The 18937-nt window shown below is 37.2% G+C and overlaps 1 protein-coding gene across 5 annotated transcripts in view; it reads right to left on the bottom strand.

Annotated features, from left to right (window-relative positions):
- Nucleotides 1–18937, bottom strand: part of LOC150102665 (atlastin-2-like) — a 437615-nt gene that overhangs the window by 300978 nt on the left and 117700 nt on the right. For all 5 annotated transcript variants that reach the window (XM_090399745.1, XM_090399748.1, XM_090399746.1 and 2 more), the window contains 2 exons: nucleotides 13711–13761; nucleotides 10400–10456 (listed from right to left, as the gene is read on the bottom strand). In XM_090399745.1, the coding sequence (XP_090255871.1) occupies nucleotides 10400–10456; nucleotides 13711–13761 (108 nt within the window). The remainder of the gene's footprint in view (nucleotides 1–10399; nucleotides 10457–13710; nucleotides 13762–18937) is intronic.

Genomic DNA, 18937 nt, shown 5'->3' with positions numbered 1-18937 from the left:
GACTTAAGGCTCAGCCTACCAATGTATCAATTGTGGTATAGTTCGCCCACCGTTTCCAGGTCCCTGCTTCGCATCTTTCCAAGAATAGTCGATTCATGCTGAAGGGGAGAAAGAAATGAAGGACGTCCGAATTGGTCGCCAACACGCGAAATCACGTGCTTTATAGGTAAAATTTTCCAACTGTTATACAAGCAACATAGTTAACTACAATAATCATAAAAGAGAAGTTAATTTTCCGACCAGTAATAATAAACAACTCATCCCACTATATGGACTGATTACCCTATTATCGGAATGGATTCTTCTTTTTCTGAGATGCGCAGAAGTGTCGAGGGACCTCAAATCGGTGGGCGAACTATAGTTTATGTACCCCACATGGATAGGCCTGAAGAAGAGAGTGAAGAATTCTATGAAAACTTATAAATTGTTTTGGACTGCCTACCAAGGAGACATACTGTGTATCTTAGGGGAGTTAAATGCAAAAGTGGGAAAGAGTATGAGAGTCACGCTGGAGTGTGGCATGTTTGGTGTGGGTGAACGTAACACCCATAGTGAAAGACTGTTGGAATTTGCCCATGCTAACAGATTAGTTATTACCAATACCTGCTTCCAGAAACATCCACGACAGACCTATACTTGGACATCTAACATTGATAGGTCAAGGCACCAGATTGATTACATTCTGGCTCTCCAGCGGTGGAAGACAAGCATCTCTGATGTGCATACTTGTCCTGGAGCAGATTGTGGTACAGACCATCAGCTGGTAAGAGCCAAAGTAAGACTAAGACTCCGAAAACTTCCAGGGCAGGCACATTCCACTAGATTGGATGTTAGAGTAATTCCTAGTGGGTTCACAGAAGAAACATCAACTTGGTTGGATGATTTTTTGGAGACCAATGAGGAAATCTCACCAGAAAAGCTTTGGGAAGGAGTGGAGATATAGTGAAGATATACAGGATATAGTGAAGACGTATCTCGGCCCAATAAGAAAACCAAGAGACCCATGGATATCATATTCAACATGGGAACTAATCAAAAGAAGGCGGTTGGAAAAACAAAGAGACACAGGGACCGAAGAATACAAGAGATAACATAGAGAAATCAGAAGAGCCATCAAGCAAGACAAGGAAAAGTTTTATACCAATAAATGTGAAGAAATAGAGTTCCAGATGAGAAGGCATAATTATAAAAGGATGTTTTATTTAGTTTGTGACTTAAAGCACAAGTTTAAGCCTAAATTGAATGCCATCAAAGACAGGAATGGATCATTACTAACAGAAGAGTTGGAAATCAAAAACAGATGGAAAAAATACTGTGAGGAACTGTACAGCAGAGTGGATAAAGAAAATGTGGAGTCCTCCCACCAAGAAAATTTTGATTTGGAACCTCCTCCAGTTAGGTATGAAGTTGAAAGAGCAGTTAAGCAGCTCAACAGCAATAAGACCCCAAGTGCAGATGAAATCCCAGCAGAGTTAATTAAGGCCACAGGGGATGGAGGGATAAGAGTGTTTCATAGATTGATTACAAGGATATGGGAGACAGGATCATGGCCTAGAGACTGAAAGAAGTCAGCTTTCATACCACTACACAAGAAAGGTAATATGAAGGCATGCAAGAATTATAGTACTATTAGTTTGATATCTCATGCAAGCAAAATTTTATTAAAGATCATGCTAAATAGGATTGAGGCCAAAGTTGAGGCAGAAATGCCCAAGGAACAAGCAGGTTTTAGGAAAGGTAGGGGCACCAGAGATCAGATCCTTTGCCTTAGACAGATCATAGAAAAATATAAAGAATTCAGACTCCCTCTGGTAATGTGTTTCTTAGACTACTCTAAAGCTTTTGACTGTGTTGAGCATGTGAAACTGTGGGAAGTAGTGAAAAGAATGGGTTTTCCTCAACACACTATCAGGTTGATAGCCAACTTGTATAAGGAACAAGAAGCCACGGTAAGAACAGGTGTTGGATTGACTGACTGGCTTCAAGTTGGAAAAGGAGTTAGACAAGGATGTTTACTTTCTCCTCACTTGTTTAGTATATATGCAGAGGACATCATGTGTGAAGCATTGGATGAGCTCAGGACAGGAATTAGGATAGGAGGTAGATTGATCAGTAATCTGAGGTATGCTGATGATACAGCACTCCTTTGTAGTGACATGGAAGAACTAGGACTAATTCTTAACAAAGTTAACAAGATCAGTAATAACAGAGGACTTCAACTCAATTCTAGCAAGAATTGATTTGAAGTCCACAAAGATCATGGTTCTCAAAGGAAAAACAAACAGAGAAGCTCTTGAGAAACAAGCGTACCTTAATGGAGAAAGAATTGAGGAAGTCAGCAAGTTTGAGTACCTGGGATCCATTATTAATGTGAAGAATTGCTGTTCAGAAGATGTCAGAAAAAGGTTAGGAATGGCTAAAACAGCAGTCCAAGACCTGTCTAAAATCTGGAAGGATGGATCTATCTCCATGGGAACAAAGTTGAGGATTTTAAATGCAGTTGTTTTTCCAACGGCGACTTATGGATGTGAGACTTGGAACCTAAAGAAGTCAGATAAGAAACAGATATCTGCTTTTGAGATGTGGTGTTACAGAAGGCTGTTGAGGATATCATAAACTGAAAGGTGTACAAATGAATGGGTGTTAGAAAAGATTAGTAGAACTTTAAGGCTCCTTAAGGATATTGACAGAAGAAAGTTAAAATATTTTGGATACATAAAAAGGATGGAAGGAGGACTTCTCAGAGCAGTAATAGAAGGTAAAGTTCCTGGAAAAAGAGGCAGGGGTAGACCATCAATGAGATGGATGGATGGCATGTGTGGAGTGACTGATCTTCAGAGAGTTCAGGCTGCCAGAAAAGCAAACAATAGGACTACATGGCGAGGCCTGGTGTGGAACATCACCGAGCATCGGAGTGACCATACGGCATCTGTAGATGCCCAGTGAACATAGCGAGACATGTTAAAAATCAGCTGTTTCAGCAGAAAGGAAAATGCAATGAGAGAAATTAAACAGTAAGGAATAAGATGTTGTTGGGTAGAGCTGAACTTTGTAGGGCCACAAACATGATAACAGTAATATGTTTCTCCCCTTAGGGCAATATCACTTTTGTTGAGAATCCCTGCTTTAGACCATGCCTGCCAGAGCAGTATATTATGAGTGAAATTGATATATATATATATATATATATATATATATATATATAAAATAAAACTTTCCATGTTGATTTCTTAATGAATAGTGGGTAGAGGAATACCCAACTCCAAATAAGTTTGGAGTTGGGTATTCCTCTACCCACTGTTCACAAGATACCTAAAATAAAACTTGCAATATAAGCCAATAAACTGCAAATCATTCAGCATATCACTGAAATGAACAGACAAGCTCATTATGAAGTCACTACAGTTAACAAGAGTGAAGTTCTAGAGGACAAATCATTTTCTCAACAGAGTTATGTTTTCAGATAAAGCATTTTTCTGCACTTAAAAAAATGTAAACAGACATAATCTTTAAATTTGCAGTTTTAGTTCATTTACTGAATATGTGGTTGTACAACCACAGATTTTTAGTAGAACCACAATGAATCTGTGGTTGTACTAAAACTGAAGACTAAGTCCATTTGTTTTTCTTCACACTCATTTCAGGCAAAAAATAAATAAATAAATAAACAGGTCTTTTTTTTGGGGGGGGGGATATTTTACAAAATTACTCTATTTTCCACAATGCTTGATGACACAAAGTCTATTGTACCACTCTTTAAATTCATCACCATTTACACTTTCACTACACTCTCAGAAAATGCATTCTATGCTCCTACCACTCTCCATGCAAAAATCTTCTTTCTTACCCTTTTACTCATTACTTCCTTTTGCAACATTGTGCAGCAAATTTTGGAAGCCCATTTCAAAAAATAGGTCCTGTCCTGTCAGATGTCTTCTCCCTCCAGGAGACTGACTACCATGTCTCCGTCATGTCCTATTTTGCACCTCTCTGCTGCATTCCTCATATGAGAGATAGGTCCAGTCTTCTATATTTTTCATCCACTCCAGTCCTTGTCTTCCTCTCCTTCTCTTTCCCTCAACAGTTCCTTTGAGAAGTGTCCTTTGAAGGCAGTCATATGTTAGAATGTGTCCAAAATAGCTGACTTTTCTCTTTTTAATTTCTTTCATCAGGCCTCCTGTATATGCCTACTCATAATTCTTAGCAGCATCCACATTTCAAAGGCCTCCAGTTTTTTCAAACTCAGAATGGAGGGTGTCCATGTCTCTACTCTGTATAATAATGTGGACCATATGTAGCATTTGGAGATTCTTAGTTTTGTTTTCAGATTTAATTCTCTAGATGTCAGTAGATTTTTCATACTGTTGAAAGTTGACCTTGCAATTTCATCTTCTGTCCGGCCATTCTCTGTGATCAAGTGTCCGAGGTATATGTATGTTTGCACCTGTTCTAATTTATTTCCTTTTATATTGATGCATATTTTTGGTATTTCCTTTTCTCTTGAAATTATCATGATTTTTGATTTTTTAACGATACTTGTGACATAATGATTAGAAATATATACACATTTGCACAAGAATAATGTTTAATTTGCCAAATATTTCAGTCTGAATATTACAGACCATCTTCAGTGGCTACATAGGAATAGTTTTAAAAAACAAAGTGGAATACGAACAATTGATCATTCACACATAGAACTAGCGATATGACATCACGCGGCTCATTCTATGTGTGAATGATCAATTGTTCGTATTCCACTTTATTTTTTAAAACTATTCCTATGTTGCCACTGAAGGTGGTCTGTAACATTCAGACCGAAATATTTGGAAAATTAAACATTATTCTTGTGCAAACGTGCATATATTTCTTATCATGATTTTTATCTTTTTAAAGTTGAAACTGAGGCCATAGTGTTTGCTGTACTTGAGGGTTTTATCTATAAGATTCTTGAGGTCGTATTTGTTTTCAGCTAGAAGAACTGTGTCATCTGCATATCTTAGGTTATTAATATTTCTGCCTCCTACAGTGATGCCTTTGAGGTTACTAATTTTATTAAATATTTTTTCTGTGTACAGGTTAAAGAGAATCGGAGAAAAGACACAGTCTTGTCTCACACACCTTTCTGAACTGGGAATTCTTCTGAGATCTCTCTATTTATTCTCAAAGATGCAGTCTGTTCCCAGTAAACATTAGTTATTAGCCTAATATCTTTTCCATCCATTCCTATTTTTTAAAGGATTTCAATTAATTGTTCATGTTGAACATTATCGAATGGCTTTTTTGTAATCTATGAAGCAGAGGTACACATCTTTTTGTTTTTCTAGATATCTTTCTATGATGGTTCTGACGTTGAAAATACCTTCTCTTGTACCTACATTTTCATTGAAGCCACTTCGTGTATCATTTATTTCTATGTTTATATTTCTTTTATTTCTTTCAAGAATAACGTATAGGAGGACTTTTGATACATGACTGATGAGGCTAATTGTCCTGAACTCTTCACATTTTGTAGCTTTTTTTTTTTTTTTTTTGGGAATAGGAACGAAAATCGAGTGATTAATATCTTTGGGTAGAAATCCAGTCCATATATTTTATTCCATAATTTAGGTAGCACGGTAACAAAAGGTCAAATCTGGGCAATTTCATAGTCCCGACTTTACACCCTTTGATTTTCTTTATAAGCTTACATAAAGAACTCAGTGTCCACATCACAAATGTGACTCCAGTACAAGATTTAAAAGACAGACAGAGAGATATTATATCTACCAATGCATTTGATACTCTGAAAACGCTACAGCACACATGACAAGAGCTGAGTAACAGGTTGGATATGTATCAAACTATATGCAGAACTCATAATGAATTTATTCATTCCAAGTAAAAATACTTGGAGTAAATATTTCACATTATTACCTACCGTAAATTATCAGTTATAATGCAATCCACGTATAATGCGAACTAGAAATTTTTTTGAAAACTATCTCTAAAATGCCATGTCCACGTATAATGCGATCTGTTAATCTTGTTCCATAACATTATAAATAATACAATACGAATTAACGAAAGAAATATTTATTTTAAAACAAAATGTCAAAATACAATACGAATTAACGAAAGAAATATTTATTTTAAAACAAAATGTCAAAATCCTTTAAATTCTTCTTCATCTTTTGAGTCATCAAACATTTCATTTATAAATTCATCTGTAGGGATTGCGTCATCAATGTAGCAGTTGTCGTCATCGTCTTCATGCTCTCCATTTTATTGTGCATCATCCTCGCTTTAGTATATATGATGTGATCTTCAGATCCACCCATTGAATTACTTATTCCACATTTAAGAAATGTGCGTTGAATCATTTCAGATGGTATCAAATCCCATGCTACTTTAACTCAGCTGGTGACTAGGGTGATCTCAGGCTTCTGAAAATTCCCACCCTTCACCAAATCAGATGACATCCATTCTCTCCATTTTTCACGTAAGTGATCTTTAAATGGCTTATTCAAGCTGACATCAAGCGGCTGCAAAACAGAAGTGAGACACCCGGTATGACTGCTAGGTCTGTATGTAGCTCACGTGCTTTCTCTTTGCTTGCCTCTGTTAAATGCGCCCGGAACATATCCCGGACTAGCATGCTTTGTTGACGTAACAAGCTACCTGGATGTATATTCCATACTTGATCCAGCCACAATTGTACACCTTCATCCATCCAACCTTTCTGATTGGCGCAAACAATTACATCTGATGGAAATTTCATATGCTTAGGAATTTTCTTCCTTTTAAATATCACTGTTGGCTTTAATTTGGTTCCGTCTGCCATGCATGCTAGAACAATGGTAAAATGCATTTTTTCATGTCCCATTGTTTTTATGAAGACACCCTTTTCACCAACTGAGTTTACTGTTCGATTCCCAGGCATATCAAAGTACATGGACGTCTCATCCATATTGCCAATTTGAGAAAGTTCATATCCGTGACGCTTCCATAATTTTATGATAAATTTATGGTAGGACTGCACTTTTTCTTCAAGCTGCTTTGGCAACTTCTGCACAATTTTTGTTCGGTGTCGTAATGTTAATGCTTTGCATTCCATAAATCTGTTGCACCACCCAGGCGAAGCAAGAAAAGATGAAATACCTGGTGTGTCCTTGAATTTACCATTCTTGAGTTGTAGAGCTCGAAAACGAATTGCATTTCTTGTTACTATAATGCCATCTTCTCGTCGCGTCAAAATCCACTCATTTAGCTCTTCTTCGAGTTCTGGAAAGGATGCTACATCTCCACGATGGGCACGTTTCGTTTGGGGGATTTTTTCAAGACTGTCTTTTTGCTTACGCCAAAGTCTAATATTACTCTCTGCTACATCAAATTCTCTCATAGCAACACTGTTATTATGTTCTTCTGCAAACTCACGACACACAATTTAAATCCTGCTTCAAAAGATGAACGTTTACATTTCTGTTGGCTCATTTTCAGGCTAGGTTTGTTTAACGAATAATATTTAAAATGAACTGTGGTTAAACCGATATACCTAACTGTGCTTTATCTATCTCACTGTGCTCTATCATTTGGCAACGGAGCACGCATCGTATCTGCGCATAAAGCCAGTAACGTAAGTAGCTTTATGCCCAGATACGATGCGCGCTCGGTCGCCGAACACAAGTGGGTCAAGTAGATTTGGTTGCACAGGCATTAGGTAGTATATATTGTGTGTGTAAGTCTAATAAGATATTATATTTTTTAGGATCCGCATATAATGCGAAACCCTAACTTTAAGTAGTATTTTTTACCATAAATTGTTCGCATTATGCGTGATAATTTACGGTATATCTTACATTTTTTCAGTAAATAATAACAAAGACTTACTACTGTTAGGCCAGTTCAAACATATCCCAACAAACATTATGATCTCATTCTATGATAATATCAGAAACAACATCTTTGCACTTCAATTCCCAGCCATCATACAAAGGATAATTATCCCTCAGTAATTTTAAGCCTCACATTTCTTCCTCCTTGATATGTAGCAATGGTTCATTTTAACAAAATAATTATCCACATTACATGGAGTCAACTACTTTTCTTATATATTTCATATTAACCTTTCATCTGTAACCTCAATCTCATAACAATAACAAATTAAATATTCTCTTCTCTACCATTTCAATGAAATAACCTGAAACTCAAGGCCTGAAAACTCCTGATACTTTCAGCATCTCATATAACAGAACTGTCAAAATTAATTATTTGGCTTTGTTAATAATACTCAACTCCTCTTATTCCTGTATTTTTAAATATACTCAATGAATAAAACATCAGAGATAGGGGTGATGGGAAGTTGACACTGGCATCCCCCATGCAGAGTGAAACATACCCAAACAGAACCCAGACGGTAAATAGACAGACATCGGGGCTTCCCAAAAGTGTATCACAATTGACGAACATGGGTAAATGTGGCAATCTTAGTGACTTTGTTAGTGGACGTATTATCAGCATAAGACAGATGGATTGTTCTATTGTCCAAGTGATAAGAACCCTAAGGTTCTCAGGGGCAACTGTATCAAGGGTATACTGCAAGTATACCATCAATGGACATACCACAACCCAGCAAGCAAGTGGTGGCTGACCACAAGCCACTGAATGACCAGGATCAACATAGACTGTCCAGGCTCGTACAGACCAACTGCAGGGCACACAAATGACATTCAGTTTCAATGTCAGAGGTCCAAGCAGTGTCAGTGAGCAAACGGTATGGTGTACCTGCATACCATGGACTACAGGAGCCTAAACCCTAATCATGCACCACTGTTGAGAGCTCATCATTGAGCACTGCGCCTTGTCTGGTGTCGAGACCATTAAAACTGGACTCTGGTCCACTCTGCAGGGGGGTCACCTCAAGGAGGTGATAACTCTGTGATGGTTTGAGGAGCCTTCTCATGCAACACATTAGGTCTCTTAGTATATCTAGAGAAATCCTTAAATGTTGCGAGCTACCAGAATATGCTGACTGATCAAATACACACTTTCATGGCCTTTACGCATCCTGCAGCTGATGGTCTGTTTCAGCAGCATAATGCCTATGCTCCACCAGGCCACAACCACCCAGGCATGTCTCAAGGAACATTCATCCGAGTTTAAAACCATCCAGTGGCCCCAGAGGTCTCCAGATTTAAATCTAATTGAATCTCTCTGGGATGCCACAGAGTGAGACATCAGATCCATGTATCTTGGATCGATGTCTAAAGCACAGTTGTGGACAATGCTGCAACAGGCATGGCTAGAATTACCTCTGACAACCCTTTGGCATCTGTTGGAGTCAATGCCTCAAGAGTACAGGGTGTTATTTGTGCTAGAGGAGGACCAACAAACTATTAGATAGGCATCTCTAATGTTTTGTCCATTGAGTGTAGATTATACTTTTTCATCTTGTAGCTACATGAGTAAACACACACACACACACACACACACACACACACACACACACACACACACACACACACACACACACACACACACACACACACATTCTCTTCTCCAGCAACTAAGTTGCATTAATCCCAATCATTTTGAGCTACTTCACCCTTAATCATAACACAGCCTCCTCTTTCTACTGCTTTGGTATTGATAACAAAAAGGAATAAGAATAACAATCAAATTCAAGGCCTATTCCATTGCACTCCTTGTAGTCAGTGCACTCCAATCAATGAATCTGTAATGCAACATTCACTCTCTCATCTTAATCTCTAATGCAACTACCTTTATCTACATGAGATGAATATACAAGACCACTGTATTAAAGGCCACCTTCTTCTAAATAATTAGACTTCAATTTTTCTGATATTCAACATTTTCACCTTATCTTTTTTTGTCCATAGCTTCTCATATTTCAATGCCAAGAAATTTTAATTCCCTAACTCTTTATATCTTCCTGCTTATTAACCAAAAGTCCTTCCATGAACCTGGTTCCTATTCAGATGCCACTGATATGCAACACTCACTATTGATACAATTCTTGTTTTCCTTCAAAACTGTTGTGTGCTTCTTTAAAATAAAGTGCACTAAATTACATTTCTGAAAAATTGATTTTTTTTGTGTGATATTGTTATCTGTACACATTTAAAAAACTACACTGAAAAATTAAGTATTAACTAAAAGAAATTTTAGTATTAACTAATTGAAAATTCCAATTCTAAAATGAACAACTATAGGAAAAAAACTGAACAAATTTTTTTTTTATCTAAAATTATTATTGTAAAAATTCAAACTAATTTGAACTAATTATAGAAAATAATAAATTCTTAGAAAAAAAATACGTGGCTTCAATATACCAAAATATGTAGCAAACGTCTTTTAAATGCAATTTTCATTTTTAATTAAAGAAAAAATATATATATATTACCTGAAATGGAGTTTCACTTGAATCTTCTAAAGCCAACCTTCCATATTCTGTAAATAACTGAACAACTTATTTGTTTAACAAAAATATACATGTTGAAATAAACAAAAGTCAAATTAAGAAACTTTGAAATAAAGAAACAATTTAATCAATGCAGCACAAATCAATTAACAAATACTCAAAACATTTCATATCATATACTAATCATGACCTCCTAAACATCACTCTAGATCAGCCTTTCTCAATTATTTCAACTTGGTGTAACCATTGAAATAATTTTCGGGTCTTAGGGAATTCCTGCACAGAAATTATACATATAGGGATGCCACAATCTCTCTCAGAACCTCTAGCATATCTTGAGGATAACCAGGATTCTACAGATCCCCAGTTGAGAAACCCTGCTCTAGGCCATAACCAATTTTTTTAAAAAAAAATATATGAAAACAAGATTATTAAATTTATGCATCAGAATTATATGGCATAAAGAATATGAAAGCAAATTTTATATTAAATATAAATATTTAAGCTCAGTGATGATGCTCTTCAGCCAAAAAGACCTATGTTTGCACCCCATCTTAGATATGAAAAACCTTTATATAGACTCTTCACAGAATGCACAGAATTTACTGACAGAGCAGGCAATGGAGACACAACTAAATGCTCTGTCATAGCAATATTATTATTATCCCAGGATTATTATTATTATTATATCCCAGGATCCCATGGAGTCACAGACTTGTCTAGGAGGTCCCTTTTGTCATATGCACACCATACTTTAAACACATTCAAATTCTCTGCAGACACCATGCACTCAGGCAATGCATTACAATCATTCACAACTCTCCAGGTGAAAAACCTGTTTCTCACTCCCCTGCTCACACCCTCCTTATACAGCTTCCAGGGATGACCTCTTGTTATCCCCAGATCACCCACCATTTTATGAAAAAACTCTTCAATGTTAATTCTATAACAACTACTTACCAACTTGTATGCCTCTATCATATCAGCCTCTTCCTCCTATCTACTAGGCTCTGCAAACTGCATCGTCTGAACCATTCTTCATATTCAACATTTCAGAGATCAAAAACTATTTTGGTCAATCACCTCTGGACCCTCTCCAACATTTCTTCATCCTTCTGAAAACCAGGTGATCAAATCTGTGTGCAAGTAGTCCATATGTGGCCTAATCAGAGCATTATAAAATGGAACCAGAATATCCTTACTTCTACAAGTCAGTGTCTTTGCATCATTCCCAGAATTCATTGTGTTGTCCTCTAAATTTCAAATCCTTATCCACCATCACCCCAGGATCTCTTATTTCCTTCATCTCCAATAATATATTCTCACCAAGAGTAAATTCTACATCCCATCTTTGTTTCCAAATTTTAAAACCTTATATTTTGCAACATTGAACTGTTATATCCACTCCTGTGCCCATTTACTCAGTCTATTCAGGTCTTCTTGTAAGGTCACAATATCTGCTCTACCCCTCATAGTTTGTCCCAACTTTGCATTGTATAGCATTAATTACTGTAGGTTTCTACAGAACTAAGTTACTTGGCTGTGAGAGGCCATTGGGCCTAACAAGGACGATGAGATGAAATAAAAATACTGTGCTAAGAAGTGGTCCTTTTATATAGTAATACTGTTCTTAGCAGACCAACCATTTCCATGTTACTCCAAAGCAGGGAAAGAGACAGTGGGTGTAATCATTTCCAACAATAGTATTTCAATATAAAATTTTAAGCAATGAAAGAATGAGCAGAAGAAAGAAACAGGAAAGTAACATAATCAATTCCTGTCTTCAAATCATTCAATTTTTTCCAAAAAAAAAATTGGTTACATGACTGAATATTTTTCAATCAAAATATATGTAATTTTCAGACCAAATTAGATGCCATTTGATCAGCCTTATATGACGATGATCAATGGCCATGGTTAGTTTTAATGAAGTCACTGTTTACTGAGATATGGCTGGCTAATGAAATTGCCATAGACAAACTTGGATTTTGGTTCTTTATAAATATGATCAAGTTTCCAATCAAGTGCTGTATGAAGAAAGATGAAATATTAATTGCTAAATAGAAAAGAAAAAAAAAGTTGGATACAACAATCTATAAAGTTAAGCATATTTTTGTTATGCTGACATTTCACAATTTTAAGGTTTTCTGATCTAGTACCTATGCATCTAATGCCAATGGCAAAGTGTATCTTCACCACTCTGATCAAGTAGATAAATAGGTGACTACCATCTCCAACATCTAATGCATTGTAATAAGGAGAACCTATAGAACAAGTAAAACATTTCAGCTACTTAGGCACAATTTTTAGTGAAGATGGTAAATTAAATATGGAAATAGACAACCAACAGAATCAACAAACCTGGTATGGTAGGAAGTCAACTGAATAAATTTATATGGAATAAGAAAGAAATTAGTCAAAACACTAAATTAGCTGTATACAAGACAGTATTCAAGCCAATTTTAACTGATGGATCTGAGAGCTGGGTCAGTAGTAAAACACTTGACCAAAGACTAGAGATAGCAGATATGAGAGTCCTGAGAAAGATTAGGGGCATGAAGATGGCATCAATGGCGATATCATATTAAAAACAAGGATATTAGGAAAGAACTTGACATTGTCAGCATCCAGAAATGCATTAGCAGAGCTAATCTCAGGTGGTATACTTAAACAGAATGGGAGAGGAAAGATTATCAAAATAAGTGTTCTCTGCCCAGTTAGTGGGAAAAAGACCCAGAGGAAACCAAGATATAGGTGAATTGATACAGTAAAAAAGTGAATTAAAAGATATAAATATAAGATCTGATAATGTTGGAGTCTTGAGAGGCAACAAGCTGATTTGGAGGGAAATTGTAGATAGGAAGTTAGTAATGATGTAAATTTTTCATGTAGTACTATCATATCCTGTGCACCCCTTGATGATATATGTCAAGAATTTGATGATGATGATGATGATGATGAGGAGGATTGGTATTTCATGCTACTTTGAAAGCAGTGTGTTCCCATTCAAACTTGTCAACTAAGTGTTCCTGAACAGATGGTTTTTGACTATTCATTCTAAATAAATAAATTATACATATATTATTTTGTTTTAATTTAGTGTGTGGACCAGATATTAATACATATGATATATAAAAAAATTAAATATAATAGACATAAATTCTGAATATACCACAGTATTTACAAAATGTTAAACAACACATTCCATAAATTACATAGTCATTTATGTGATATAAGAAACTCAAAGATAAAAATCTATGATGATAAACAAAAAGAAAGAGAAAACTCTGTACCTGTAAATGCTGCAGATCAGTTTCTTGAATATTTTGTGATATATTGTATACCTATTAGTAGAAAATAAATGTGAAATTAATATAATAAAATAAATACTAAAACTGTAGATGTACATGTGAATCCACAATTAACCATAATTGAGAATCGCTTCAAATTTTACAAGCTTCAATCAGTTAAGCAGAATGAACTATTTCTTTCATTATAAAGAAATATGCAGATACCTACTTTCACATGGACTGCAAGAGGAAGGAAGTGAATACATAATACATTACTTCCTAACAAATGAAAACATGTGTAATCGTTTTTAAGATTTACTAATAGAGAAAAATTACTATTATTATTATTTAGGCCTCCAAGGAGTCAAAAGACTTATCGCCGCAGGTCCTTCCTAGGAAACACGTCTAACAAGACTCATCATGGGAGGTCCCTCCTAGGAAACACAAAGTCTATCATACCACTCCTTAAACTCATTGACCATTCTCACTCTCACCACTCTCTATCAGGCAATGCATTCCATGGTTCAACCACCCTCCATGAAAGGAAACCACTCCTCACCCTCTTGCTCACAGTTTCCTTTCGTAACTTCCAGGGATGGCCCCTTGTCATCACTCCTTCCTGTTGTTCAACCAAGCAAAAGAATTCCCCAGTGTCAACCCTGTAACCATCTCTCAACAGTTTAAAAGTCTCAATCATATCAGTTCTACTTCTTCTTCTATCCACCAAACTCTGCAATCCACATTTCCTCAGCCGATCCTCATAACTAACATTGTACAGTCCTGAAACTGTCTTTGTTATCTGCCTTTGTACCCTTTCCACAGTTAATTTATCCCCTTCAAATCCTGAGGTCCAAATTTGAGAACAATTTGGCAACTCCTATATGTAAAGATGACCTTGCTACTGCTTCTGCCTGGTATCTCCAACTCTGGGCCTGGCTCCCACTGAAGAGACCTCAATAAAGGTCGAAACTAGTATGAGCGGTGGCCGATCCCTTAATGCATAACAGTATACATATCCACAAGGAGACGTGTTTTGCATTATGGGAGATACTGGGATAGGAGTGTTGGTAGCTTGCTCCACCTTTGCTAAGAGTTGCCCTGGTGTTGCACTACTTACCCAGGTAAGATAGTGCAACACTATATTCAGTCCTGAAGATATTTTCACGTGCAAACTTTGTTTGCTCTCACTGGGATAAAGGATTAAACTAAATTTATTATTATTATTTGAGAACAATAGTCTAAGTGTGGTCTGATCAGGGCCTTATACAATGGAATGATAACTCTTTTATCTCTGCAGGTCAGCATCCTTCTCATTATTGCAGCAATCCTCTGTGTTAACTTCACCACCTTCGCAATATGTCCCCTGAATTTCAGATTTCTATCAATCATCAACCCCAGATCTCTTGTCTCCCCTACTTCCTCCTGCATATTCTATTGGCTCCTCCAATAGAATATGCAGAATCCCATCGATGTGTTCAAAACCTCAAGATTTTACATTTTGTTGCATTAAACCGATACCCCCATTCATCTGCCCATCTGTCTAGTTTATCAAATCCTCTTGCAGGACTACCACATCTGCACTATTACTAATAACCCTTCCCAGCTTCACATCATCTGCAAACAACTGAACATCCCCTGCAATCCACTGACAATGCCATTGATATAAAGAGTAAACAATATAGGTCCCAGTACTGAACCCTGTGGAACCCCACTTGTAACCCTCTGCCTCCTTGAAACTGCCCTACCATACACAACTGTCTGATACCTATCAGACAGCCAATCCTGAATCCAGATGACCAACCTGGCATCCAAACCCATGTGCTGCAACTTAAATATCAGCTTATCATGTGGCAACCTGTCAAATGCCTTTGCTAAATCCAGGAAAGTGGCAGTATGTGCCTTTCCCTCATCTATTGTTCTTGTAACTTTATTATAAAAGGCTAGTATATTACTAAAACAAGAGCGCCCCTTCACCAATCCAGGCTGACTCTCACAGATAACATTATCCTCATCTGCTCAATGTTGTATATGGTCCCTCACTACTTTCTCCAAGATCTTAACAACTACTGATGACACACAATCTGGCCTATAATTAGACACTTCCATTCTGCTACTGCCCTTATGCAATGGCACTATTTATCTTCCTTCCATTACTTGGGTACCTTTTCCGAAGCCAGACTTTCATTGAAAAGCCAGGTCAAAGGAACTGTCAGTTCCCTAGCACATTCTCCCAAAACTCGTGGTGAAATACCATCCAGTCCCACAGCTTTACTGACATCCAGAGTACTTAGTATTTGAAACATGCTCTCCTCCTGCACCTCTAAACCTCGAACCTGCCCTATCCCTCTAGTATTAAAATTTACTCCTCCAAGATGAAATACTCCAATAAAGTGTTCAGTGAACAATTCCACTATGTCCTCTGCATCAGTCACTCTATTCCGATTTTTATCCCACAATATCATTCTTCCACAGTCATTTCTCCTCCTACTGGCCACATATCTAAAAAATTCCCTAGGATTTTCTTTGGATCTTAGGGCCAATCTCCTCTCATATTCCAGTTTCGCTTTCCTTACCACACTAGTTACTCTTCTGGCCTGTGTCTTATATTCTTCATGCATCTGCTCTTCACCTGTCTCCTTATATCTCTTCCATAGCCTCTTTTTTTCACATGCAGTTCCTGTTTATAATATTGTTTGTCATCCACTTTGCACCAAATTGTGTCCTCTGCTTCACTTGTGGAATACAGCTTACTATTGCTGCTAACAAATATTACTTCACAATTTCCCAAGCACTAATGATATCCCGGGTTTCCAATTCATACCTCCATGAAACTTCCCCAAGTTGATGTCTAAGACTATTATAATCACCTGCTTTATAATTCCACATAGGATCCTGTCTCTTTGATACTCCTTCATGTCTATTCATCTTCCAAGTCAAAACCACATGGTCACTCTCTCTAACTGGTGGGAGAGATGTCATCTTAGTTATTATCAACTCTTCTGATGCTATGACCAAATCGAAAACTTTTGAACCTCTTATTCCATCCATTACATGTTGCCAAAGACATTTGTCACTCAAGAATTCTAGAAATTCCATTCCCTTATTGCTACATGCTTCTTCCTCTCCCCAATTTATACTGCTGTAATTAAAATCTCAATCTCCCATAACAATCATTCTTTTTGCACTTGCCAAGCTCAACTGTCCAAACATCTCGTGGTGGCCACCCTCTGTGCTCCTTGCTTTGTAGCAACACCCCCACTAAATATCCCATCTTGCATATCTCTACCTTACTCCATATGCTTTCAAAATGATTAGTGTCACTGCCTTAGAGGACATAAGTTGTCACTTATCATAAGCAGTACTCCACCACCATGCTCTCCCTTATTATCCTGCCGAAAAATGCTGTACCTGGCTACTTCTATTCCTGTTATTATATCCTCTTCTGTCCACCACATCTCAGTAATCCCAATAATCTTTGGCCAGGCTGATGCTATCAGCACCACCAATTGCGCTCCTTTATTCCGGATACTCCTGGCATTAGTATAGAGCATAAAAATGCCACTATTTCTATACCCAGCATTATCCCCTCTAGACTCCATTGGGCTCAGTGTTACCCGATGTTGTCCCCCTGCTCCCATCCATCTTGGACATTCTAGTTTCCCTGCATTGACACACTCTAACTCATTCAGAAAAACAATCTCTCCAGATGCCTATGTCCTTCCTCATTGATATGCAAGCGGTCTCCCACATACAATTCCCCTCTGTCCTCAAATGCCCTCCAAGCATCCACATATTCCAATCCTCTCTTTTGACACATTCTAACTATTATGTTATTCAATATTACTGCTCTTTTGCTCAGCTTGTCACTATCATACCTGGGCAACATGCACACTATCTTTCCTCTCTTGTCTATCTTGTCTTCTTTTGTACTATCTCAAGCAAGAATCTCCTATCTCTTGATGCCCAATTTACATTACCTCTCAAATCATTTGTTCCTACCATCACTTTTTTTTTTTGTAGGCAAAAAATAAGGCAGACCAATACTTCACCCTTTACCAATAGGATATATTTCACTACCATCTCAGGTGAGCATTCATATGCCACACAAAGTGCAAAATTGTGGAGTATTTGGCATAATATACACAATCTTAATATTCTTCAGTGGAAATTTAAGCAAGAAGAAAATTGGGATAGGAATGAGATATGCTGTGAATTATACTAAAAAAGTGACACTAGTAAGTATTTAATTCTTTATTATTATTATTATTATTATTACCCCAAGACCTCATAGAGTCAAAGACTCATCTGGGAGGTCCTTTTATCACACACACACACATCTCATCATACCATGTCCTAAACACACTCAAACTCCTTGCTGACACCACACTCTCAGGTAAGGCATTCCTATCATTCACAACTCTGAACGAAAAAAACCTGCCTCTCACTCCCCTACTCACACCCTCTTTATACAGTTTCCAGGGATGACCTCTGGTTCTCCCCTGATCTCCCACTATTCTCTGTAGAACTTCTCCACCATTGATCCTATAACAACCCCTTACTAATTTATAGGTCTCTGTTATATCTCCCCTCTTCCTCCTGTCCACCAGACTGTGAAAATTACATCTTCTCAATCTTTCCTCATACTCGACATTCCAGAGGTCAGAAACTACCTTAGTCAGTCGCCTTTGAACCCTTTCCAACATCTCTTCATCCTTCTGAAAACCCGGTGACCAAATCTCAGCACAACAGTCCATGTGTGGCCTAATCAAAGGCCTATACAAGGGAACAAGACTCTCCCTACTTCTGCACGTCAGTGTCCTCCGCATCATTCCCAGAAGCCTTTGTGTTGTCATCACAATTTTGGCAATGTGTCCCCTAAATTTTAGATCCTTATCCATTATCACCCCCAAATCTCTTATTTCCTCTACCTCCAACAATATATTCTCAGCAAGCATAAATTCTGCATCCCATCTTTGTTTTCCAAATTTTAAAACCTTACATTTTGCAACATTGAACTCACATCCCCATTTGCTTGCCCAATCACTCAATTGATTCAAGTCTTCTTGTAAAGCCACAACATCTTCACTACTCTTTATGGTTCGTCCCAACTTTGCATCATCTGCAAACAACTGAATATCTTCATTCAAATCTTCGCCAATATCATTAATATACAAGTTAAACAGTAATGGCCCTAAATCAGACTCCTGAGTCACACCACTAGTGACCTTCG

This window comes from Typopeltis vanoorti, chromosome 10 (genome assembly GCF_054136105.1).
Source record: "Typopeltis vanoorti isolate ZY-2024b chromosome 10, IOZ_Tvanoo_1.0, whole genome shotgun sequence".
Lineage (NCBI taxonomy): Eukaryota > Metazoa > Arthropoda > Arachnida > Uropygi > Thelyphonidae > Typopeltis > Typopeltis vanoorti.
This window is presented reverse-complemented; position numbering and strand designations above follow the sequence as displayed.